The 27,958-nt window shown below is 44.4% G+C and overlaps 1 protein-coding gene across 1 annotated transcript in view; it reads left to right on the top strand.

Annotated features, from left to right (window-relative positions):
- Positions 1–27,958, top strand: part of TGM4 (transglutaminase 4) — a 191,050-nt gene that overhangs the window by 115,844 nt on the left and 47,248 nt on the right. Inside the window, exon 11 of the mRNA XM_069648311.1 lies at positions 2,628–2,918. Within this exon, the coding sequence (XP_069504412.1) occupies positions 2,628–2,918 (291 nt within the window). The remainder of the gene's footprint in view (positions 1–2,627; positions 2,919–27,958) is intronic.

The following is a 27,958-nucleotide window of genomic DNA, read 5'->3' on the forward strand; positions in this document are numbered from 1 at the left end:
GTAATTACGTCAGTATACTGGCAAACTACACTTATCGTCTGCGCCGCCCGATATCCCGGTATTACCGAGATATTATGGGTGACGGAGAGCTGGTGAGTTTCCATTCCCGTGGAGTCCAATAGGAATCCATGGGGTGGGATTTATTGAATCACCGGCACCAGCAGTGCCTGCGCCGGTGATTCAGGTATTTATCTGCCACGGGGCCCTGATCTACCGGCAGGTCGGGCCTGCCGGGAGATCCGTGGCCTCCATCGGCAGCGTTGTGCCCGTCTGGAAAAAATGCTGGTGCTGGAATTACCTGTATTTTTTCAGGAACGGCAAAGTTGTAATAAGGCCAATAGTCTGTTAATGACTGATTTTTTCACAGTGTTCTCGCTCAGTTTTCCAATTATACTGCATAAGGCTTTGTGTGCAAAGCAAGAAAGATGAACATTTTCAAAGGCACCAGTTTGGGTTTTTGTATTCGCACTATAAACCTTTGTCAAGCATTACCAGCATATGCCCAGGTACACACACCTTTAGCAGGAATTGACATTATATGTTCAAGCGTTTGCATAATGGGATTGCCATCACATTTTCAGGAACACATACCATTGTAATGTACTGATATTAAATGCTCAAATACTTTAACCATAGGTGTGGATTGTCATGAAATGCTTAGGAAATCACAGCATGTTCATATTTTAATCAAATGCCCAGGTAATCACAAAATGGCAATGTATTGTCAACAAATGCCAGGATAATCCTATCACCACCAGCAAATGATATCAAATGTCCACATACTCACCCCAACACTGGGTGGCTGGCTGGGTACATGGACACTGTGTAGAGCTAGGTGCAATGTGAGTATGTGTATGCAATGTATAATTACATTTCCTTTGTATGGGTGTATGTGGAGTGAGAATGTAACTGTGTAGTTTTAAGATGGTTGTACAGTGTGAATGTTTATGTGCAGTGTGAGAGTATTGGCAGTGGAAGGGTGCCTGCACATTTCATGTGTGCAGCATGTGGGTGTTTAGGAGTATGTGCATTGCGAGGTGTGTGTGTGTGTGTGTGTGTGTGTGTGTGTGTGTGTGTGTGTGTGTGTGTATATATATATATATTAATATATATAGGCATGAGTGAAACCACTAGTGTTGCCTGATTGGACGTGAAAAAGAACTTGAATTCTCTGTACTGACACACACACACACTGCTTAGATACTGAGCAGCCATCATTCACATTCTCTCAGAGATTTACTAATTCACAATTATGGCATGGTTACTCAGACCCATCAACATCTTTCTATGTTGTCTGATATTGCACCTTTGGACACCCGCCACTGCAGATTGGGTCATGTCCAGCAGACTTTTAGAATGTGCCTACACTGCCATAAATGAGAAACACCTGTGAATACATCTCTTCTTAACCTAATTATCAAGAATGCATCTAGGTTCTGATTGTATACCCCCTCTGCTCTCTCCTACCCTCTAGCACTTTGAAACAGCCCTGATGCAGTCTGAAGGTTACATCAGCAAATTCGCATTGAGGTTGCTTGCTTTTATGCTCCAATTACCATCTCTCAGTCACCCCACTCCCATTCCTTCCCGCTTTCCTCTCCCCTTTGGAGTAATGAATTTGTTATGAAGCTTCCAGTATGTTTTCCGCTCTCACTCTTGAAAAACAGGTGTAATAAGTTAGCTTTCTGTTACTATATTCTAGTTTGTAATCCCTTTACACTGGCAAATGTCAACATTTGGAGCCATTGTTGTTTCTTTATTTTCTTGAGCAGAACACTCCTTGGGCTTCCTTCTGCAGTGTAATATGTGCCTATTTTGAAAAATAAAATCTATTTACTTTTGTTTCTCAATCCATCCCTGTAGGTCACATATTAAGATGATGATGTAGACATTTGGCATTCTTAGGTTGCTCACATAAGTACCATTGTGGGTGGTAATTATAAAAGAGGGAGTGTTCATGGCTGTCAGGAAATTATATGGCACATGTCGTATCTTTTTATTTCACGTACATGAGTACCATTTAGGAAAGTCATATTGCTAGTATACAGACATGGCAGCCATGTGCTTGGGAAAGACAATACAACACACATCTCTGCAGTATGAATTTTTGAAGAGTTGCTTGGTTTCTGATTAAAGGATGACTAAGACTTAGTGTTGCTTCTATTTGACACACCCCATCAAAAGAACTGCACATCAGTAGCCTTGCTAGCTGAATCTTTTGTTTTGTTTGAATTTCTGCATTTTTAACTAGTCTTTACTGAAATTGCCATCATCCAGAAACTGTCATGAACCTAACCAGAATATAACACGCAGGTGGCTCAAACACATAGCTTGAGAGGTTTGTCAAGCTTCAGATAAATTCATGTGGTTCTATGTTTTACTGAATAATTTCATCTGGGCCTTTTCAGGAAACCCACATACACTGAACCTTCTAGAAAGTGATAGCAACATCAACTAAGTACTCTTCAAAGCTATATTTTGAATATTTACCTTTTGGCATACAAAGCACACAGACTCACAATTAATTATGTTGATGTTAACATGCATAGAAATCATAAAATCATTCAATCCATTTCTGAGTGAATCAACTATACATTGACAATAACAATGTTTTTGCTCTGATTCAGGTTCAGCAGAGGAACGGAATACAATGCAAAACGCGTGTTCCTACTTAAAGACAGAAAGCTGTTTTGCATTTGCACCACCGCCTCCTCCGTCAGCCATTGAATTGGAGATTCTACACGATGAAACCTTATTTCCAGGAAACCCTATTGCTCTTAAAATTTTAGTAACCAAAGACTGCGAAGAGATGGAAACAATCAATATCACAGCTGGATGTCACTTGCAGACCTACACTGGAAAAACGGTGGCTAATCTTGCATCGATCAAGCAGACCCTCGAACTTGGGGAGAATGAAGGTATTGTGCAAATCCTATAATGAACGGTGTACTTGGGATATCCATGAAAATGTAAAATTAATGCATTTAGATCCAATCACTTTATGATTTGTTGATTGAGAACATTAAACCGATTTACTGTTGTACCATTTTTTCAGAACACATTTGGCAGATCCATGTCATTAGGATCGTAGAAAAGAGAGTAGAGTTCTCTCGGGCCTCCAAGCCTTGTCTTGTTTGTCATCAGAGTGTTCTCACCATGTGTCTCAATGAACATTTCCTTTAAGATCCACCATGCGGTATTCCTCTCTTTATCATGTTCTTAATGTTTCTGGTCATGTTTCCTTTAAGTTCCAGAAATGCATTGACCCCCTCTGTACAATCATTATATCATTCTCTTTTGAAGACTTTGCCTTCAAATCGCAACAAATACTGTACTGTTTCTCTTTACACTAAATTTCTCAATGTCTTCAGGGAATTAGACTACAATTCCCATGAAGCATTATCTCTTGGTTTCCCCAGCTTCTCAATGCCTCTAGGGAAGTTGCCTTCGCATCCCATCCTGCAGTCTTTCCCAGTACACTTCAATTCTCAGTGTTTCTTGGGACATTGGACTTTAAAAAACCAATATGCTGTATCACTATTTAAAATGTGTCTCTCACTGTCTCTGTACAATTTCACAGCATGCTGTAGCATAAAGAGTTTCTCTTCACACTTTGATTCTCAATGTTTCTATGGATGTTGAGCTGCAAATTCCATCATTCTGTGTTGCACTCAACAGCTCTAGGAACGTGAACTGCAAATTCCAGCATTTTTCGTCAAACTCCGTTTCTCACTGGCTTTAGGTTCTTGAACTGCAAGTTCCTGTATGCATATCACCCTTCTTTTCTCAATGCCCCCAAAAGCTTTCTCTTTCAGTTTCAGTGAGCAGCTTCTCTTCGCGCAATCGCTTGCTTCAGTCACCTCATCTGGGTTGCATTTGGCACCTTCTCACCAGGAACTGGCCTTCCTGCCAGTTCTCCGACCTCTGCAGTGATGGGCCCCCATTAACATTCCACTCTTCTCTGCCTTCTCCAGTTCTGCTTTCTTGAACCATCCTCCCAGTTAGGAAGTCTTCTGGTGGCTCAGCATAGGTACAGCCTCTGGCCTGGTGTTCTGCTTCCCTCTATTTCTCCCAACCATCATCTTCTGCATCATGGTCTCATGCTTTCCAGGGTGAAAATGTGTCTTATCTTCTTAACTAAAAAGGTGTCATGTGTCTGAAATCCACCTTTTCTCTATTGCATGACGTGTCTGGTTTCAGCTTGCTCTCTGTACTCTGCATGATAGCTGGTGCAGGACTTCCGCTTGCCTCTCGTTCTCCTCCTCCAACTCATTCCTCTTTTCCCCTGCATCAGATCTCTCTCATACTCTCAACCCCCGGGCCAACAGCTGTGTCACATATACCTGAACAAGGTGGAAAGACTCCAGATACTGAATCGTTCTTGCAACCTTCGAGGGCACTTCCCCACAAAACTTATATTGGGTTATTTTTCTGATTGAAGATAAAATCAAAGGCATAGCTGAATGAAAGAAATGTGATAGACCTACACCATTCCTGGTTGTTAAGGTAAGCTGCATCATCATAGAAACTGCGGGCCAACTTCACACAGCTCTGTGTGTACATGTGCACAAAAGTCACTGCTTTGCTCACAGGGTGGACAACCTGTCAGCATTCATGCATGTGACCGATGGGTGGGCCTCCTAGCCACCCATACTTATTGAATGCAAGACTAATTAAGGGGCGGGTCCTGCTCAGGTCTGCAGGCTTCTATTCCCTGGCAAGGAGGTTTGGATCCAGAGGATGGATTTTAAAGGGTCCAACCTGTGGATTTTACTTGCTGAATCGAAAATAGTGTCCACTCTTGTGGGCTGTCAAGGCCCACAAGTTGCAGAAATTGTATATTGAAGAAATGGGCATAACATTCCACCTGTGACAAGTCGGGCTATAGATAAATATATCCGTTTAGTGGTGCCCAGTGGCAACACATCCTTCAATAAATCCGGGCTACTCTGACACAGGAGCAGACCACTACGCTGGCAATAGCCTTTGCTGTTTAAATGCGCATCGGTCAATTCCTGCACCTATTGCTGCAGATTTATAGATGTGCCCTTAAACCTTGTGAACTTGTCTCTTGCACATATTGCACGTTTTAATTTTAGCAAAAAACAATCACTATGAATGAGAAATGTTGGTTTTAAAATGGTTGCCTTTGTCGGGATGTCATAACCTTTCATTAGTATCTGTGCACAGTGCTTTCCCAATAAACAATGCAGAACGTTGAAGTTGCAGCAATGTACCTACTCTGCAATCTGCGAGCTCTGAGAACATGAACTATTATATACTGCCCTCTGTCCCTGCCATCTACCGCTGTCAATAGTCATTCACAGCTCATAAAACCACCAAGAGACATAGGCTACAGACACGCCACCAAATGTATCTTGCGGAAGCCATGTTCACTAGGCCGAGGACTGATAGCGAAATGAGAATGAGGGAAGATAATGCTGAAAAGCTAGTACTATAAAAGTAATACTTTTCTTATTATCATAGACAATTCTTTTTAAAAGGATGTATTTGAGAGAGAGAGTACTCAAAAACAGTGAATAATTGCCTTAATTGAGACAAATGGTGGTCAGCGCCTTCTGGTTGTAACTGTATAAGAGATCAGGAAGTCCAAATGGTATGAAAAGAGTGAACATACTGGAGACTCTCCTTGACTCTTGCAGAGATTATCCCAGAGACAGTGGAAACATAAATATCAGTCTTGAGGTATATTCATTTATCGTATGAACCATCTGATATCATCCCAGACATAATGAATGAAGAAGATGCCTTAAGGGGTGAACCTGACTTGGTAGCCACTGGACCCAAACCTGAGCCCTGTTGTGCATTTGATACTGCTTTCCTGTGGTCAAGGTTGGGCCTTAAGCCGTGAAATTGGTACTTTGGTGATGACATTCCTGCAAAACCTAATTCAAAATCTTCAAAGGGAGTCATATAGATTATATATTGGTGGACACAACAAAATGGAGCTGGGTGAAATATATGAGAGTTGATGATAGGCCTGAAAGTGACCTTGAACCAGTTACTCTGTTGTACAAGCTAGAGTGTACCTGTGCAGGCGATGACAAGTATGGAAGGAATACATCCATTACACATGTCAAATAATAATAGAAGAATTCAATTGACAGAATTGGAATTAGACATCACATATGCTACAATATATAATAAGCTATTGCCTATTTTTAGGTGGATTTAGGTATTCAATTTAGCTCTAGGTAAGCAGTGAGGGACTCTTGCAAAAGGGTTACAGACATCATCTATCCCTTCAAGATGAAACCAAGCTTAGTAAAGTCCATTACTTAAAACACAAACGATTCTTGGTATGATATGGAATGCAGACTCTAGAAAAGCAAATTGTTTGATCATGTTAAGTCACCCATTAAAGCAATAAAGCTTTTATTTCACTAGTGCTCAAGAGATATAAGAACTGCCTGGAAAGGACGAAACAGGCTTTTTATTTTACTTTACAAAGAACTTGGAAACTCCTTTGCCACAGGGCATTCAAATGAGAACAGGACATTCTGGAAAATTGTACGTCAGGGAGATAGCAGAAATAGCCCATGCTTGAATCTTGTATTCCGGAATCTCTGTAGTACTCTCGCTTTTCTGGACTCTACAAAGAAGGAAGGGTAAGGAGCTTTGACTGTCCTGCTATTGATGTAACACAAAATCAGCAGCAAATGATCAAACAAGAAAGCATTCTAACAGTCAACAAAGTAACTGTAGCCATGTTATCACAAGCAACAGAAAGGTGCCTGGCCCGCAGGATGTGCCTGTTAATCTTTTTCAAAATGAAGTCAACATCAGGTTCCATACTTATTTTATGGTGTACTTGAATTGGATTAGGTGCCATGCTCATGGTTGCAAACAGAAATTATCACATTAAATAAAGAGGGGGTTACCAGATAATTTACCTGTGGGACTCTGGCAGAAAGCATTTTGGATTGTTTTTACTGACAAGACTGGAAGTCTGGATCTTAGACGAAGGGGCAATTTCCCACCTTCAGGCAGGTTTCAAGAGGGAATTATAACAATGGATCACTGCTTCAGGTTTCATATATTGATTAATAATTAGGCGTTACCAAGGAGACACAAACTTAATATGGCCTCCATAGATCTAAAGACTGCTTTCGATGCAGTATCAAGAAATCAGCTGTGGATTCTATTAGTATGCATGAAGGTTCTTCACCTTTGATTTAGCTAATTAACACATTGGAGCTCATGTTCCCTAAAAGTATAATTTGGCGGTGGAGAGCCGTTAGATTTGCACAGCAACGTAAATGGCTCCCCACCCGAAATTGTCATCATTTGCACTGCAGGGTGCAAATGTAAAGCGCAAAAGGTGGCGTACAAGCATATACACCGCCTTTTGTCCTTCACATTTGCACTCAGCAGTGCAAAGTGAGTAAATGCTGCCTGGCATGCCTACATGCCAGACTGTGTTCACATTTGTTTGTGAGTATTGCTTACCATGCTCTCATGACAGGCGACACTCACAAATTAAATGAAACCCTGCCCGACATGCAAGCATGTCGGGAGGGTTTAATGGAAATTGTACACACTTGGCTGGGAGTGTGTACAATGGGTTCTTGTGTGGTCCGAGTGTGTTATGCAGCTGCATAAAGCAGGCAGACTTCATAGGGAGCTCCAGCATTTACACCGGCATGAACATCCATGCTGGCTCAGATGCTGGAGCATTTGTATGGTGGAGAGGAAGGGAGGTGGCGGAAACGCAAGTTGCGTTCCGCTTCTCCTCTCCGCTTTACAATGAATGAAAATGAGCTGTGGCACGAATGCAAGGTAGTGACAGAGAAGACAGATTTAGATTCAAACGCACCTTCTCTAAGTGGCTCTTCTGCATGTGCATTGTTATATGCCGATGGTGTAGTGTTCATTTAAAAAACTCCCAGGGGGATGAAATGAACAGTTGGTAACATTTAGTGGGAGTTGCGGCCATATGGGCCTGAGATAAACCATCAGAAAACAAAGGCAATGGCTTGTGCAAGAAATAGAGTGAAAACAAGCAGCAAGTAAATGATTTGAATGGAGAATTCTTGGCGTACGTCACCGCGTTTGATTTATGTGGGTATCACATTTGAACAGGGAGGCTTTGGACCAAGCAAATTAAGGAGGCTAATGCACACTTAGCAGGTAACTCCAGCGATGCACTTACATATGCACGCCTGTATGGCAACAAAGCAACTGAAGAGAATGGCATCATTAGTGAAATAAAGTTCTCTCTCCCTGGGTGAGTTGACTTTCATTTAGACAAGCCCTAGACTTCTTCTGGTTCATGCACAGTACATCTGACCCTGAAGTCACTGTTAGCATTCTGCGTGTGGCGTAACAGGGGCTCCCGCAGCCCCTGCCGTGCGCGGGGCCCTGCCAGCACATGTCCTGGGAGTGGGGCCCCACTTGAAGAAAAAAAATAAAGTTTTCTCAACAAAAAAAATAAAGTTTCGTTTTGAATTCACTCTACATTAATAAAGAAATTGTTTCTGTAAAAGAAATCATTTCTTTATGAAGGCAGAGTGACTACAAAAAGAAACTTTCTTTTTGAAGGCTGAGGGCTTCCCCCAACTATGACATGGAAGACCCTAGGCTGGAGGGCTCCATGTCATGGGGTGATGGGAGCACTATGACTTCAGAAATAAATAGTTTATTTTTGAAGTCACTCTGCCTTCATAAAGAATTTATTTCCGTTATGGTTCGGTCCTTAACTGAATAATGGCTTAATGAAGTTAGAGTGACTTCAAAAAGAAACGATGGGGCTCATTCTGACCATATCAGCCCGGAAAGAACGGTGCTGGTAATCTTACCGGCACTGTTGTTTCCGGACCGGCATATTACAGGTCTACCTGCTGGGGCCGCTGTGCCCGACATCTCTGACCCTGCCAGGCACAGTGACCATGGTAGGCAGACCCATCACAGAAGAACCGGCACCGTTAAAAACGGTGCCCGTGCTTCCATGTCCCCAACTCCATGGAGTCCTATGGGACTCCACGGGAATGGGGATTACCAAAATTACCGGCGCCTGACTTCCCGGCGGCCGGACTTGGAAGAGCCCGGTGGCACTGGGAAGTCAGGCACTGGCAATTTTTTACGGGTCTGGCGGCAACCCGCCATAGCGCCGGACCCGTAATGAGCCCCAATTTGTTATTGAAGTAATAGGGCTCCCCTCAACCCAATGACGTGTGTGTGTGTGTGTAAGTGTATGGTGAAAGGGTGCACACAAATGTATGGGTCGCTGGGTGGGTGGGTGTGTGTGACTGTATGGTGAAAGGGTGCACCCTTAAATGTATGGGTGGCTGCCTGGGTACCTGTATGGGGAAAGGGTGCACACTTAAATGTATAGATGGCTGCCTGGGTGTGTCTGTATGATGAAAGAGTGCACACTTAAATGTGTACATGACTGGGTGGATATATGGTGAATGGTGTGTGTGCTTGTGTACAGGGGTGCAACAAAACCTACATTTCGGGGGGCTAACCCTTCAAATGTTGGGAGAGGTGCTAACTTCACGGGTGGTGGGGAGGGGCAAACTTATTTGTGTGGGGGCATCTAACTTCTTTCCGCGTTTTAATGAGACTTTTCTAGAGCAGCTTCAATGTTAGAAGCAGTTAACCCTCTCCTTTAAGTCTCCTATTGCCTCTCTACCCTTCCAATCACTCCCCTGGTATGCAAGTACTAGACCCACATCGTGATTTCAATTGCCTAAAAAATGTGGCATTTGAATGCAGGTACTAACAGTAAAATGCTTTAAGTTGGTAATTGCTGGGCCCTTATTAACAGCAAAACCCAGGTGCTGTGTAACATCTGTGTCCTGTTCTGTCCGGGAACTGCTCTAAAGGTCAGCCAGGTCGAGTCAACATAGTTCAAAAAGTCAGGGGTGGTGGTGCTCAAGCCCAGTCAACTCAATGGTGTTGCGCCACTACTTGTGTTTAATGCCTTGATTACTCCTAGCCCTATTCTTTCTCATCCAAGTACTTATGTATGAGGCAGTACTTGTGTACTCTGCCTCATACACAAATACTGGGATGAGGTAGAGGTACATGGAGGTAATGCCTGACTTAGCTACCTGTAATCTTCATTACTCCTAGTCCCACTCTTCCTCATCCAAGTACTTACCTATGAGCCAAGGAGCCTCATACGTAAGCTCTGGGACAAGGAAGAGGGACATGGAGGTAATTCTTGGCCAAGGAGCTGATTTTGGAGGTTGAGTTATGGGGTGGGGGGGAGAGGGTATGTGTGGAGGGGTGGGATTGTGCGATAAATCATATGGTTGGCCATGTCCAGGCTAAGCAGGCATGATATGTGGTATTAGTGGCTAGAGAGGCATTTTGGTGTAGCCAGTCTAGTCATTCCTCAGTTTGGTATGACTTTCTTTTAACTAGGAATTTCTGATAAAGCAGTCCTGCTAAATGTAATTGCCTGGCTTGATTGGTATTTGGGCGTTGCCAGTCTAGCCATTTCTTACTGTGGCATTGTATATTTGTCTGGGCATCTGTGATAAAAATGATATGATAAAAGTCATTTATAACGCGCCTGTACACAAGTGTTTCTATGCTCGACAAGATAAGGGAGGGAAGATATAGGGAGGATAAGACAAACCATCTCACTAGGCTTGTGTCATTGTGAGAATGAGAGGTGCAAGAGGAAAGCGGGTGGGGAGTACTAGGGAGAGGGGAGGGGAAAACAGGGCTGCAATGCTCTAAGTGCCAGGGCAGCACAGCTATGGGTAGTGCAAGGAGAACAAGGGGCTGCAGGGTTACAGTTAGAGCCCCTAAGTGCATGGTAGGCATGTAGACAGTGCAAGGGGGAACGATCAAGAAAGAGCCTGGACTCAGAGAGACTCTGAGGGTATCCAAGCAACCGGTCAGTACAGCAGACAGGTAGGTCAGCCTGGAGGGAGAGAGAGAAAGCAGAGGAGAAAAGGAAAGTTTTGAGCTGCTTCAGAAACTTCAGATGGTCCGGCTCAAGTTTGAAGGGGCAGGGAGGCCATTCCAGAGGGAGGCACCAGCAGAGGAGAGAGATCTACCCCCACTCTCTGCCTGGTGAAGCGTCTAACCCTTAGAGAGTTGGTGGTAGCTGAGCGAAGGTCTCGAGAAGGAAGGTATTTTGGAAGAGAGCGTTGGATGTAGAGCAGGCCCCGGCCCCAGAAACACTTGTGGACAATGCAAAGGGTCTTGAACTTGATCCGTGCAGCCACTGGGAGCCAGTGGAGAGATTTCAGGGTTGGAGAGATATGATCCCTGGGCTTGAGGCCAAGGATAAGTCTTGCAGTCCTGTTCTGGATTAGTTGCAGATGACGGAGGGTAGAGGAAGTCACAATGAGAAAGAGGCTATTGCAGTAGTCCAGCCTAGAGAGAATCAGGGCTCTGGAGACTGAGCTTCTGGTGGAAAGTGAGAAAGGGAAGAGTCCCTTTGAGGAGGAGCAGCCGGTAGTGGAACTTCTTGGTGACATCCGAGATGTGAGGAGAGAAAGAGAGTGGCATTGAAGATGACACCAAGATTTTTTGCCTCGCAGGAAGGTGAAGGAAGAGGGCCCAAGGCAGACGGCCAAAGTGAGAGAAGGAGAGCTGATGCCAGGGTCCCAATGACGAGGATCTTCATCTTACTGGCATTAAGGCAGAGATCGTTGGAGGGGCACCAATCCTGAATCGCGGATAGACAGTCAGGAATGAGAGAGAGAGGAGAGGAGGCTGAGGGGAGCCTGAAGGAAAGCCGAGTCATCCGCATAACACTGAAAGTTAGAAGAGAAGGTAGAGATCAGGTGGGCCAATGGGGCTAAGTAGAGGTTGAAAAACCAGGGTGAGATCATAGAGCTCTGGGGAACGCTACAGGTAGAGAGAGTTGGCAGAGAGATTGGGACCGGGTTGAACCTGGGAGGGGGTGGGCAGTCCAAGAGGAAGGAGGTCAGTCACTCCAGGGCCTGATCTATGATGCCCAGTTTCTCACAGAGTCGATTGATCAGGATGGCGTTGTTGACCGTGTCGAAAGCAGAGGAAAGGACGGTGAGGACAGAAGGAATGCTGGAATCAAGGTTAGAGAGCAGATCTTCACGGTTGTTCAGGAGAGCAGTTTCAATGCCTCTGGCAGCTCTGAAGCCAGACTGATGGTCATAGAGATAACCAACATATTCAGTGTGGAGAGTAAGCTGGGAGATGGCAAGCTTGTCCAAGAGTTTGCCCAAGAAAAGGGTGATGGAGATTGGGCAATAGTTTGCCGGGCAGGTTGGATCAGCAGACGGCTTCTTGAAGAATGGGTGCACAAGGGAGCGCTTAAGGGGAGAGGGGAACGTTCCAGTGGCTAAAGAGTGATTACAGAAATCGTCCAAGTCTGGAGCGAGGGTGTCAATATGGTCCTTGATGGTTCTGGAGGAGCAGGGGAGCACCTGTTTGGATGACACTTTCATAGATCGGACTTGTCAAGAAACCGCATCAAGTGTTGTCAGAGAGAAAGAGGAAAAAGGAGGGGAGAGGTAGAGATGGCCAAAGGGGGCCGAGAGAGGAAAATGGAGAGGAAGAGGAGATAGAAGACAGGATGTCCTGAGATTTAGCGGAGAAGTGAGAGGCCAGAGCTGTACAGAGGGCCTTGGAGGGAACAGCAGAGGTAGAGACCGCAACAGGATTGACCAGTTCCTTGCAGATTTTAAAGAGTTTGGCCATGTTGGTAGAGGCCGTGGAGACGCAGGCTTTAATGTATTCTCTCTTCTTGATGAGTGTTATTGATTTGACTGGAGACTTGGTGCAGCCAATGTGGCCTGGCATGCTTTACTGTAATGTTATTACGTGTCTACACTGGTCTACATTATGCAGCCAGTTGGACATGTTTTCATTGTGGCATGGCATTTTCTACAGCAAAGCATTAATGTTCCTGTGCACTTTTGGTGACTTACATGTATTGGATTGGTGTTACCCTACAAAACAATTGCAAACACTGTGGCTTTATAGCCAATTTTTCTCAGAAAGTGTGCTGTATATTGGATTAAAATACATATTTATATCTTTCTCCTAGTGCAGTGTGCAGCATACCCTTTCAACAGCGCGTTTGTGTATATTGCGCAAGCGTGACAATCTAGGCCGGCCTAGTGTGTGGCGCAACCCGTGATTTGTTGCTGAGTTGGTGGGGGGCCCTTAGCATGGCACGCAGGGCGGCCCCAACATTTTGTGTTACGCCACTTCATGTACACCACATTGGACGGACACTTCTGTGTACAGCTCGGCATCACAAACACCCACCTGTAGCGAGTGGAGTAGATGGACTATAAAGTGTCTGTAGATGGGGGTCTGTTTGGTGTGACAGGGCTCAACAAAGCATTCAGAAGTATTAAGTGAGTTATGTTTTGGATTTATTAGAAACAACACTGGTGTGTGAGTATGGCCTATAGGGGGAGCCCTTGTCCAAGAAAGGACAATGGACCTAATCAACAACAGTTCATGTTCAGAGTTGTTTCACCCTGTGTAATCATAAGAAAGCACTTAATTCCTGAAGATGCTCAAGGTCCGAAATCCTTCTGCGATTTTCGTGGAAGAAATTGACCCTCCTGGTCTTTGACATCCAGGTGAAAGTTGATATATTCCCCCTGTCTTTCTAGGGTGGAGTTTCAGAGTTCAGTCACAACTGTCACCCGTACCTCCCCTCAGCCAAGGGCGGTTAGGAATCCAGGATTTTAGTGAGCCCCATTGACTCAAGTTCTTATATTGCAGGCTATGACTTTGAACTAGCGTCAATCCTCGTTTCTCTTAAAAGCTCACTGATGACATCACAGACAACATCAAAAAGAACATCCCTGATGACATCATTTATCAAATCACTTATAACCTCATCAATGTCGTCACTGGGAATCCCATCTGAATTTGAGAACACTGATATAAAAAAAGAAAAATCAACTACTGCACCGACTAAAAGCTAGTACATGCGGAGAGCTGCGAGGAGGTGCAGTCTGGCAGAGAACCCTTTTTTCCTGCTGCCTGAGTCTGTTTCTGCCTTTCATCAAGGCATAGGGTTTAAAAACCCATTTTGGCCGCGGAGCGGCCTCGGAGAGCTGCGAGGAGGTGCAGTCTGGCAGAGAACCCTGAGTCTTTTTTCCTGCTGCCTGAGTCTGTTTCTGCCTTTCATCAAGGCATAGGGTTTAAAAACCCATTTTGGCCGCGGAGCGGCCGCGCAGAGCTGCGAGGAGGTGCAGTCTGGCAGTCTGGCTGCTGGCGTGCTGGTTGTCTGTCTCCCCCCCGACTGCTCCCTGCAAAGCTCACCCAAGTACAAGATCCCAAGCACTTAAGAACTCAATAGAACATTCCTACGACTATTCTAGTATAATCATGGAGAAGCCTGCCCTGATAGAAAAGTCGGAGCTGGGGCATACTGTGCAAGAAGAAGCCGGCCGGGTGTTGAGAAGTGGCCTTCTCACACTAAAAACTCAAGAGGAACCACTTGTGCGTAACAAATTAGAACCCAAACATAAAACGAAGAAATCACAGCAATTAGAGACGCATCCTCTCTCCCCTCCGATCCCCCCCCTCAGATCGCCCCATCGGCAGCAGCATGACCTACCCTGGAGAGGAGCTGTGCCGCCGCCTGTGGGATCCGTTGGTGAGGGAGAGCGGCGGTCATCAGAAGGGAGTCCGCCCCTCGAGGTCGTTATCATGCCGCCGGCGTCCGGGCCAGCTGGCTGGGGGGTGCGAGAGACGGCGATGGAGTGCGCGGTGGCTCTGCCGATTACTGAGAGGATGAACGTTGGGGCCGCTGTGCCCCACTGTGTAGAGGACCCGGCGCCGGGGGTTGGAGGGCTGGAGGCGGGCCCTATCCCAGCGAGCCCGAGGCTGGTTCCGAAGCTCCAGGAAATGGGGAGAGGCGAGCCTGTGCCGGAGAGTGGCCGCGTCACGCCCTCTTGTGCCGGATTGGTGCCACCACAGGGTGAAATGTATACAGAAGTAGCAATAAGGACAAACTTAACTACAGATAAAGGACTGAAGGCCTTCTTTGAGACAATAAGTGAGAAGAAATACACTGGGTTGGAAAAAATTGACCTTTGTAGAAAATTAAAAATTGAAAGCGAGGTTCACCCAAGGACTATAAGAGCTGCCCTACCCAGCCCTGAATTAGATTCGATTGGATATGGAGACCAAAACTGCCCAAACACAACTATATCATACCTGGAGGATCCCGAAGTAGAGGTAACTGATGATCTGAATATCCTGAGAGAACATCATTGGGCCAAGTCAAACACTTATTCAAATAAAGAAGCATACGACGGATTCAAGTCCAAATCTATTCTGACTCACTCCCCTACTCCCCGAAAAGAGGAGGAAGCAAAGTCAAAATCTCAAATCCTCAAATCAAACGATATTGTTATAAATCAGAACATACAAAGCCTAGGAGAAAAAAAATTAAAGCCAACTGGCTCATCAACACCCAATAACAGATTACCAAACAAGACTCAGACGAAAAAACCAACTAATACAATGTAACGCTCACCTGTCAATCTGCGGGAACACCAGAAGAACTCCCTGGAACTTCAGTAATCACAATCCTTGTAGAAAGGATGACAAGATAAACCCTCCTTAATAATGTTCCTACCCTGTTCTGAGAAAACTCTCCAGTACTGAAAATTGAATGATAACCAACATCAGGAAAACTCACCCTAAGTGCTTTTTTTGTGAGCCCTCCATCCTGCATTCATACAGGGGCGCATGTCCTGAAGAAAACAGTGTATGTCTAGATGCCAATAGAATTCTTGTATAAAGGAGACTGGTGACAAGGGGAAAATAATGCCTATTTAGTCATAGTCATATATGAATGTTGCTGTGAGAAGACCTTAGTACAATCAAAACTGGAGGGCAATAGTGGAAAATATAAATGATATGAGAGGTGTAGCGCCGTCCTTTCGGGAACTGACTAAATAACTATCAGCAAAGTGTAATGCGGAATGATATGCAAAAGGATGTTCTACTAGCTACAACAGCTACCCAACTTGGCACATATTGGGCAGTGTGACAACAACCTGACACAGCAAATGAGATTCAAACACTGGCACAAGGAACAACTATGTATAGTATAAACCGAAAATGCACTATGACTAATCCGTTGCTAAAAACACTCGTAACAGAGAACAACTAGGCACTGGTACTTGCGTAAACTCTGACAGGAGAAACTTCGGACTGGAACTGAGAGCGCGGTAACAAGGGGACATCAAATAAGGAAGAAAACTACTGACTGTGGGCAGTGAAGGAGACTATGGGACAGGACAAGGAAATTCTGACTGGAAATATGAAGAGCGGGGAAACTCTGACTGGAATTCGACGGAGACCGCGGTGAGCGTCCGTACTGCAAGGCAGTCAGCAACGCGAAGCGCGAGTCTCCTCAGAAATTGAGTACTTATAACAGAGGTCGCAAAATACTAGACCTACAGATTAGTTCCTGGGTACACCACTAGGCGGCCATCTTGGAATCCCAATTTCCCATGACTTACTATATGGATCTGAATGGAAACAATACCTTCTCTCAAATGACAGAGTAATAATAATAACCTACAGAAACATGGGTTAAATTCGGGAACTTGTTGGGAAATCATGACAGTACCCCCCCCCCCTCAAAGATTTCCTTCCCGGCTTAGTTGGGTGGTTGCGATGAAATCTTTTTACCAATCTTGGGGCATGAATGTTATCCAAAGGTTCCCAAGATCTCTCAAGGGGACCATAACCCTTCCAATCTACCAGGTAAAATAATTTATGATGCATTATCTTGGAGTCCAAAATCTCCCTTACTTCAAATTCTGGTTGGTCGTCTTCAACCTCCACTGGGGGTGGGACTGGTGGCAAACGTGTCTCTGCTTCTACCCGTTTCAATAGAGAGACATGAAAAACTGGATGTATTCTCATTTTCTTCGGGAGTGTCAACCTCATAGCCACTGGATTAATAACAGCTTCAATGACAAATGGTCCTAAATATCTGGGAAGAAACTTCTTAGAACCTTTGAAGGCCAGATTTCTGGAAGACAACCAGACAGAGTCACCAACCTGGAAATTAGGAGGAGTACTTCTATGTCGATCAGCGAACTTCTTTTGGGATTCCTTAGCCGTCACTAGGTTAGTTTGGGCCTCCCTGGTTGCGGTTAATATCTTGTCGTGAAGGTTCCTAACTGCCGGCATTTCTAGTGGATCTGGAGGATCAAATGCAGATGTTCGAGGATGTCGACCATGCAAGGTATAGAACGGTGTGAGACCAGTAGAAGAGTGGATAGAATTGTTGTAAGCGAATCATTAGTTTGATGAAGCATGCAGCGTAAGTACTGTTCCAGGGTCTGGTTAGTGCGCTCCGTTTGACCATCCGTTTGTGGGTGGTGACTAGTGGATAGTCTAACATCAATCTGGGCCAGGTCACAACACTTTCTCCAGAATCTGGAAACAAACTGACTCCCCCGGTCAGAAACGACTATGGAAGGAAACCCGTGTAGTTTGACAACATTTTCTAAAAAACTCCTTGCCAGGCCAGCAGCGGTGGGAATCCCTTGTAGGGGCACAAAATGAGCCATCTTTGAAAATAAATCTACCACCACCAGGATGGTATTGTAACCTTCACATGACGGCAGATCCGTGATAAAGTCCATAGATATGGTATGCCATGGATTGGGTGGAACATTTAAAGGTTGCAGAAGACCGGCTGGTTTCTTCTTTGAATTCTTGTTTTGTGCACAAATTCCGCAAGTTTGAATGAAATGAGTCACATCCTTACGCCAAGTTGGCCACCAGTAGTACCTCTTGATCTTCTCTAAGGTCTTGGTCACTCCGGGATGACCCTCAATGAGGGAGCCATGGTAGTTGGAAATTACTTGTCTCATTGTCTCTGTAGGGAGATACATTCGATCTTGATAGTAAGGTAATTCATCTTGGATCTTGAATGGATTTCCTCGATTAACCCATGTTAGCAGCTCTTCCCGAGTAACGATTTCTTTAACTTCTTTCTTCAGGTTCTCGAAATATGGTTCTTCATTGTGCAATAAACCCAGGACTCTTTCTCCGGCGATGACGTTCATGGGAGCAGAAGAGACAAACGCTTCCTCTCCATTGCCAATTCGAGATAACGCATCAGCCTTCCCATTCCGTACTCCAGGTCTAAACGTGATGATGAAATCATATTCTGCGAAGAACAAGGCCCGTCGCAGTTGGCGGGCAGATTGGGCCTTAACGGAACGTAAATACTGGAGGTTTCTATGATCAGTGAGGATGGTAATCGTGTGCTGAGCTCCCAAGAGATAATGTCTCCACTCCTTCAGGGCACTCTTGATGGCTAACAACTCCTTGTCTGTAATGGTGTAATTGCGTTTAGCTGGAGAGAGTTTCTTCGACCAGAATGCCACTGGGAGCAAGACCTGGGTTTCTGGATTGCGCTGCGACAGAACAGCTCCCATAGCTACATTTGAGGCATAAGTTTCCACGACAAATGGTAAGTCAGCTTGAGGATGTTTCAGTACTGGAGCCTCAGTAAATTTGGTTTTTAATTTCTGAAAAGCTTCCTCAGCCTCCTTGGTCCATTCAAATGTTTTATTTTTTCTAAGCAAGGACGTAATAGGGTGTACCAATTGAGAGAAATTATCCACAAAGCGACGATAGAAATTAGCAAAACCCAAAAAGCTTTGGACTCCCTTCACAGACGTTGGAGCCGGCCAGGTGAGTATAGCCTCCACTTTTCGCATGTCCATCTTGACACCTTGAGAGGATAGTACAAAACCCAGAAATTCGACTTCAGAAACATGGAAAGAACATTTTTCTAGCTTCACAAAAAGAGAATTTTCTTGTAGTTTTTGAAGCACAGCTGTAACATCTTTCACATGTTCTTGGTGGTTTCTGGAGAAAATCAGGATATCGTCAATATAGACCACAGCACATACATCCAGCAGATCCCTTAAGACATTGTTCATAAAACATTGAAAAGCTGCCGGAGCATTGCACAATCCGAAGGGCATCACTTGGTACTCAAACAGGCCATATTTGGTGCGAAAAGCAGTCTTCCATTCGTCACCCTCTTTTATTCGAATGAGATGGTACGCACCTCGAAGATCTAATTTTGTAAAGATCTGGGCGCCCTTGATTTGATCTAACAAATTTGAAATGAGGGGAATGGGGTACCGATTCTTGACTGTAATCTGGTTTAAGGCACGATAATCAATGCAAGTCCTGAGATCTCCTTCTTTTTTCGGTACAAAAAAAAGAGGAGAGGCAGCAGTGGACTTAGAAGGCCTAATGAAACCGTTTGCTAAATACTGATCTAGATACTTCTTCAGATGGGCATCCTCCTTCTCTGTTAATGAATATATACGATTACAAGGAAGTTGACCTCCTGGAAGTAAGTCAATCTGACAATCGTAGGGACGATGAGGAGGTAATACCTCAGCCAATTTCTCTTCAAAAACTTCTTGAAATTTCCTATAATCCGAGGGTAAACTTCCTATCAAACCAAGAGTTGAGTCAGTAGATACTCTCTCGATAACAATCTTCTTTAGGTCACCAACCATAGAACAGGAGTCTTCACATTCAGCAGCAAAAGTAAGGGATCTGGAGCGCCAATCTATAGTGGGATTTTGTGCTTCTCGAGCCAAGGCATACCTAGAATGATTTGAAATTGTGGAGCACTTATAAGGTCGAATGTTATCCTCTCTTTGTGACTTTCCTGGCAAAGCATGATAAGGTCCCTCGTACATTGTGTGACTGGCCCAGAAGCTAAAGGAGTACCATCTACTGTAGATACATTGTCTGCTTCGGATTTGTCCACAAGGAAGAGATCTAACTTGCATGCCAGTTTAGAATCCATGTAGTTCCCTGTGGCACCACAATCTATGTAGGCTTGTAAAGCATGCATCTTAGTGGGCTGTTCTGGACTAAATAAGATAATTGGAAAGACAAAGTGAGAGGTCATTACTCCCTGTTTCATGCTCGACAAGCTGACCTCTATACTTGCCGGGCACTGGAGTTTTCCGAAATCTGATTCGCTCTTTCCTGGTTGATGCTTCCAATAGGTTTTCTTGGAGGTTTCACAGGGCAATCTCTTAAGAAATGTCCAGGCTTGCCACAATAAAGGCACAATTGCTGTTGACGCCTCTTGTCCCTCTCAACCTGCGAAATGGGCCCCCTAACAATCCCTAACTGCATCGGTTCTGGGTGAGTATCCGGGCCAGCTCTTACTGGGTTTTCTTTTGGGCGCACAAAATAAGCCCGACTTTCGGAACGAGAACGATCCACTCTTCTATCTTGCAGTCGCTGGTCTAACTGGATAGTAAGGTCAATAAAGTCGGCAATACCATCTGGCGGATTGACTACTTGAGCCAAGACATCCTTTAATTCACTTCGCAACCCTCTGTGAAACAAGGTTGTTCTTTTTTCATTGGGCCAATTGGATTCTGCTACTAGTCTATTGAAGGTTGCCACATAAGCCAACAATTCTTGGTTTCCCTGTCGGAGAGAGAGCAGCTCATTGTCTAGGGCTTGACCCTGGGTATGTTGTGCAAATAATTTTTCCATTTCTTTCTGGAACTCTGATAGATTTCTCAAGATTGGGTCGTCTCTATTGACTAGGGGAATTGACCAATCCGCAGCATAACCCCCCAGGTAAGATAAAATAAAGGCCACCTTGGCCTGATCAGTGGGAAATACTCCTGGACGACAGAGGAAATGTAACCTACACTGATTCATAAACACAGCAAATTTCTTAGAATCCCCAGAAAACGCTCAGGAGGAGCTAAGGGAATGCTTCCAGGAACAATTACTTGGACTGGAGCCTGGGGTGTAGCGGGAACAGGGGCTGATGGATTTGCTGCGGGTAAGGGAACTTGACCAGCCTGTGTTTGTAAAAGTTGGCGTGCCAATTCATCTTTACGGTCCCTATTAACCACTAACTCCCTACGCAATGCACACGTTTCAGCACGTGCGGCATGAACCTCCGCCCTCAATTCTCCCAATAACTGAGCCAGCTGATCCACCTCAGGAGTCTCCATGACGCTCAGGCAGATATTTTCAAAATGGCGGGCTTCGCGTTCTGTAACGCTCACCTGTCAATCTGCGGGAACGCCAGAAGAACTCCCTGGAACTTCAGTAATCACAATCCCTGTAGAAAGGATGACAAGATAAACCCTCCTTAATAATGTTCCTACCCTGTTCTGAGAAAACTCTCCAGTACTGAAAATTGAATGATAACCAACATCAGGAAAACTCACCCTAAGTGCTTTTTTTGTGAGCCCTCCATCCTGCATTCATACAGGGGCGCATGTCCTGAAGAAAACAGTGTATGTCTAGATGCCAATAGAATTCTTGTATAAAGGAATAAAGGAGACTGGTGACAAGGGAAAAATAATGCCTATTTAGTCATAGTCATATATGAATGTAGCTGTGAGAAGACCTTAGTACAATCAAAACTGGAGGGCAATAGTGGAAAATATAAATGATATGAGAGGTGTAGCGCCGTCCTATCGGGAACTGACTAAATAACTATCAGCAAAGTGTAATGCGGAATGATATGCAAAATGATGTTCTACTAGCTACAACAGCTACCCAACTTGGCACATATTGGGCAGTGTGACAACAACCTGACACAGCAAATGAGATTCAAACACTGGCACAAGGAACAACTATGTATAGTATAAACCAAAAATGCGAAAATGCACTATGACTAATCCGTTGCTAAAAACACTCGTAACAGAGAACAACTAGGCACTGGTACTTGCGTAAACTCTGACAGGAGAAACTTCGGACTGGAACTGAGAGCGCGGTAACAAGGGGACATCAAATAAGGAAGAAAACTACTGACTGTGGGCAGTGAAGGAGACTATGGGACAGGACAAGGAAATTCTGACTGGAAATATGAAGAGCGGGGAAACTCTGACTGGAATTCGACGGAGACCGCGGTGAGCGTCCGTACTGCAAGGCAGTCAGCAACGCGAAGCGCGAGTCTCCTCAGAAATTGAGTACTTATAACAGAGGTCGCAAAAGACTAGACCTACAGATTAGTTCCTGGGTACACCACTAGGCGGCCATCTTGGAATCCCAATTTTCCATGACTTACTATATGGATCTGAATGGAAACAATACCTTCTCTCAAATGACAGAGTAATAATAATAACCTACAGAAACATGGGTTAAATCAGGGAACTCGTTGGGAAATCATGACATACAATAACTTCGACAAATAACCCGATCGAAAGGTTTTTTGAAAAATTGGGAAAGATTCCGCCGGCTAACCGGTTTGAACTATCGGATTTGGAAATCTTGGAGGGAATCCCCCCATCCCCTCGAAAAATCGTACCTAAACAACCGGCCTCAGCGCAGTGCCTGGGAAGCGCAGTGCCTGGGAAGCACTGGTTACTCACCCCAAACACGCTGGCATTACAACTTCCCTACGTCCCAACAAAAAACCAAACCACCTAACGCCAATACAGATCTCAGACCCTTGGAGCGAAACTTGGAAAACAACGTGGAAAAGAGAGAAGAAAGCGCCTCTGGCCAACCAGCTATAACCATACACCGGGAAGAAAAACAATTAGATCTTGGCTTACAGTCAGCTCCGACTGAAGGAAGAAACTACGATGAAACACAAACGGTAGACCTCATTATGAGCGAAACACTATTGTCCCCATCTTTAGGCCTGGCAGATAAATCGGGCAAAGCCGAACCATCAAATAAATCCATTGCGGCGAAAAAAAACGAAACGGAATCAAATTCAAAGATGGTCCAACTAGATCACCAGAGAAAATGTGAAGAAATAAACTGGCGGAGACATTATTAAACTATAAAAACACGTTAAAAATCAGAGACACATCTCCTGGCGGGATTCTGATCTCGAAACAAAGAAAGGATGTTGATCAAGCAGAAGCTTCATGATCATTACTCTCTACTCCATATAATGCTAAGACAGAAAGCGAAATACATATAAAAAAAAGACACCAATTTACCTACCAAAAGCACTGACATACTACCAATTATGTCAGCTGTGACCATTGCGCTTGCACCATTTGGGAAGCTATATGAAACCATCAACGATACGTTAAAGGATCATACCTCATTAATAGCGGCATGCAACTCAAAGCTAACCCATCTGGAAGGCTACATAACAGCCTTAGAAGCTTGGAAGGCAAGTACAAACGATCAAAGCACCATGACAGACAATCCTGAGGTATTCCACTTCAAACATAAATCAGTGAACGCGAGCACTCAAACGAATCCGAATGAGACTAAAAGAAAACATAAACCAGAAAACAAAATGGCAGACGTATATTCGATGACCTTTGACAACACGGGCGTTAGATCGCCAAAAAGAGTAATAAACTCACATGCCAAGTCGGAAGACACGGAAAATATATGCAAAAATCAAACCGATGAGGTTCAATCCAGAACGCGAACCGAAGAGAGCAGTAAAAAACCGCTGAGACAAAAGGTTCAAAAAAATCAAGCATCAGCGAAAGAAAAAACCACAAAAGCTCTCTTTGCACAGAAGATACAACCAACAGAAAGTACCTTAAACAAGCTTATGACCAAATGGATAACGGTGAACGACCAAAAACCAAAACCTACGGAGAACGAGTCCTACCAGATTATTGAAGATGAAGAGCAGAGGGGAGCCACTGAAGACAACTCGTTGGACCTATCCAACCTAAGCGTCTACTCCATTGAAACATCGGAATCAGATATTCCCAGACCATCTACAAAAAAAAGAAAGGTATCCTTTCTGGACGATAATCTCTTGCAACATGACTCAAAAGACCCACACCACCAGATCCAAAAAAAAACACCAACAAAAAAGAAAGATAAAACTGACGACCTAAGTAAGAGAAGTCGTCAAATTACCCCAGAGAGGAAAACGCTTTTTCGCCTAGGAAATTCAAAGATCAACAAAACTGAATTAAAGCACGGAGGTACCGAGGATTCTTATTTAAGGATATACAAGGAAAAACGCAATGTTGAAAGATTTGAAGAGACATCAAACAACGAATCGCGACATAGAAAAAAAGTCTCCGACTAGTCAAAGTGACACAGATAAAAAGGCAAACACACACAGAACATCGAGTCACAGGAGGGACGAAAACAGACGAAGACATAAATCCGGGGACTCAGCTGGTTCAAATCGAAGACTTTTGGCCTTGCCCACACAACAAAACTCCACGCGTACATCCAAAATCTTCACTCAAAAGAGTCATGCGTCACGTACGCTAAAGCTTGAAAGACGTGACAAAACGGGAGAAAAAATCATCCTCAATAGAAGAGCAACGATGAAGCTCCTCGAAAAAATTCACAGAGGAGATCAAATCAGAAGTGCGGATATAAAAATAGTGGAATTCGCACAAAAAGCTAGGACAGATAGCATCTTTCTGCACATCACGTCTCAAACAGTGAAGAAACTCCTGCTCCAGGCGGCAGGTGAACTGTTTAAAAGAGGGTACCTCCTAAGGGAAACTACATCAGAAGAAAGAGGTCATAGGAGTGCCCACCGGCATGCATCGAAACTGGAGCGCAATTACGGGACAAACGGAAAAGATAGATGGAAATCAGCTCTGATTACCCCGGAAGGGACAGACACTTCAAGCACAAAGAGAAAATCACAACGAACACCAGAGAAGAACGAGCGAAAAAACAAAGACAAAAGAAACACAGTGCGAGAAATTACAAGGCAATACAGCCCAGACCCCAGAAGAGATAAAGGAAGAGTAAAGAGTATTGACAATTTTACTACCACGGGAAGGTGGAAAACGGAGGAGCAGTCCTTAGTAAGTAAATCAAACAGACAACCGAGGGGCCCGCCCTCGAGATCGGGTATAAGGGAAACAGAAACGCGTAACAATCGAGAAAAAACCCCGATTTTAAAGCATGCTGACAAGGTGGAAAAAGATCCCAAAAAATGGGCTTGGATTCCGTCCGTATTGACACGCTATGTGAAGAAATAGCAACCAAACCGCCCTCCGGCGAGGACTGGAGGAGACTCATCAGATCGAATGCAAGGCATCCAGAAGAAGCAGCAAATGATCACTATTGGCTCCTGGAATACAAGAGGCCATTCCCATCTGACCAAGCCCGGAGAGATAAATCTTGGCCAATTTGACCTAATAAGTTTACAAGAGACCTGGCTGCTCTACCCACCCAGCTTGGACGGCTACAAAGTACTTTTATCTCCTGCTCAAAAAGGAGACAAAGGCCGACCTGTATCAGGCCTCTTAACAGCAGTCCGATCAGGGGGTATCTTACGGATAGTCCACAATCTGAGTTCGTCCTTGGCAATCCAGGTAACATTACGGAAATGGGAAAAAAAGGAAGCATCCCAAGGAAACCTCAGACACGACCTCCTTCTTCTCTGGAACATCTATTGGAACCCATCAGAAACCAAAACAAACGATTTTCTAAACATCGTGGAAAAAAATACTGACCGATGTTGCTGAAATTTATGATGTGGACCATATTTTGATATGCGGTGACCTGAATGCCACCTGTCCCGGTCACAAAGCATCAAAGCCACAGCAAAATACAACAAATCCATGCTCAATCGCTTGCGGTTGCGCTTGGTCGGAGTTGATGAAATCCAGAGACTTGTACAATTTGAACTCTTTAGAAGTTGCCAGCACCACCACCCCTACATGGGAAAGCGAAGGAAAGAAAAGTAACATCGACTACATTTTCGCCTCCAAAGAGCTATACTCTACAATCACGAGCTTTAAGGTAGTGAAAACCACCAGCAGTGATCACAACTTACTATCTGCAACGTGGCCAGTAAGAACATACGTGACCACAGCAATGCCTTATAAGCTTGAAGCAAACGCACAAGGGAGCCGGCTGAAAATGACATCAGATGTCTTAATTGATATTACAACATCCTACTATAGACAAAGGTCTATTAAAGCTACCCCTGAAAAATTAGCCTACTATCCTCTTCTCATTCCACATCTACGCCCAATGCAAAAGAGAAGACCGGAAACAACTCATCTGCACAAATATAACGAAGAGCTGAGGATAAAGAAATCCTCCTTACGGAAGATAATACGACAAGCAAAACGATATCCAACACAATCAAATCTAAAATCGGCAACTATACAAAAAAAAGGCTACAAAGCATGGCTCCAATCAGTGCGCTGGAAATTATACCAAGAAGACGCTGAATACATGTTGAGAACAGTGTGTAAAAAGAATTCACAAGACTTCTGGAAACTAATCAAAACCAATCAGACTACCACAGATATGACCATCACCAACAGTGTCCCAGAAGAGAAATGGGTAGAACACATCACTGAACTATTTAAAGAACCTACAATACCAGAAACCGTAGTGGAAAAACCAAATACATCGCAATGGATAACTTGCTCTGAGCAGGCCATTCTGGAAAAGATCTACAAGTTAAACAACTCTCGTGCACCTGGCCCAGATGGAATATCCAACACTCACCTAAAACAGGACGCAAAAGCCTGGGCGCCGCTAATAACAGAGATTTTCCGAAGATGTAGGAACACAAGACAAATTCCTGACACGTGGAGATCAGCAAACATCGTCCCCATCTACAAGAAGGGCCTGAGAGATGACCCGAAAAACTACAGGCAGATAGCACTTTTGGATGTGCTTGGAAAACTCTTCGGCTCCTTGGTGCTAGACGAATTCCAGGCATGGCAAAAGGAGGCTAAAATAGCAGACCCATTTCAATCGGGTTTCAAAAAGAACCTAGGGACCTCAGTCAACATCATGCTGATCAGCATCCTGAAGTCCAAAGTCCTAGAAGGCCAACCGAGAATCTTCATTGCTACGATCGATTTGGTCCAGGCCTTCGACCGTGTCAATAGAGGTAAATTATGGACGAAACTCGAAAAACAAAACTGCCCACTATTTATCCTGGAACCAATGAAGGCCTTGCATAGCGACACCTCCGTCAGAGTCCGGCTTAACGCAGCAGGCTCGTTGTCTACAATCATAAAGACAGCGAGAGGTGTCAAACAAGGGTGCCCTCTGGCACCAGCATTGTATAAAGCATACATGGCGGATATAATGGACGCAGAAAACGACACCCGTTCATTTCCTCCTCAAATAGGGAAGCAGAAAGTGACACATCTGCTCTACGCGGACGACATTCTTTTATTTGACCAAACGCCCATTGGACTCCAGAGACAACTGGATAGCCTATCCTGCTACCTAAAGAAAAACGATCTGGAACTTAACACCTCAAAGACGAAAATAATGATCATGGAAAAAGGATCTAAACAGAGTAGACGCCCCCAGTGGTTTGCAAATTCAAAAAAACTGGATACAGTAAAGAGCTTCACATACCTGGGGGTCAAACTATCGTGCAGCAGAATTGAAATAACAATGCAAGAACATCTATTCTCCAAGGCAAAAACACTAGCAGCACAAGCCGTATCTTTGGAACGTAAATTCGGCAAATTCTCAGTCCTGCCAATAATAAGATTCTTCAAAGCAAAAGCCACTCCAGCTCTAACCTACGGAGCAGAGTCAATGCCTTATCTGCCGAAAACACTGTGGGCAAAACTGGAAGGAATATTTTGGCGGTGAGTGCTCCGATTGCCAAACTCCACCCCGGTAGCAAACATTCGATGGGAATTAAGTTTGCAATCATTGAAATCAGTGGTGGAGAGAAATAGCTTATTGTTCCTGGGAAAGATTCTAAGGCACCCACGACCAAAAATCCTGGAAATCATTTTTGCAGAAATGAAGAGCGGCCAAAATCGAATGCTAACAACATGGTACAAAAACCTTCTAGATCAAGCTGCAAATATTGGTTGTTCTGAATGGGAAATCGAACGCATTCCTGGAAAAATAAAGAAAAAATTAAAATTGCAAGATTGGATCGAAACACTTGAAATAGCTGATGAACACACAACTTCGGCCCATCACACAACCAACACACAAAAGCTGGATGATGTAAGAAACTACTTAAAAAAGTTCCCAGACAAAAGACTGCGTACAATCTTTCTGAGAGCTCGCTTAA

This window comes from Ambystoma mexicanum, chromosome 2q (assembly GCF_040938575.1).
Source record: "Ambystoma mexicanum isolate Mex_15411 chromosome 2q, UKY_AmexF1_1, whole genome shotgun sequence".
Classification (NCBI taxonomy): domain Eukaryota; kingdom Metazoa; phylum Chordata; class Amphibia; order Caudata; family Ambystomatidae; genus Ambystoma; species Ambystoma mexicanum.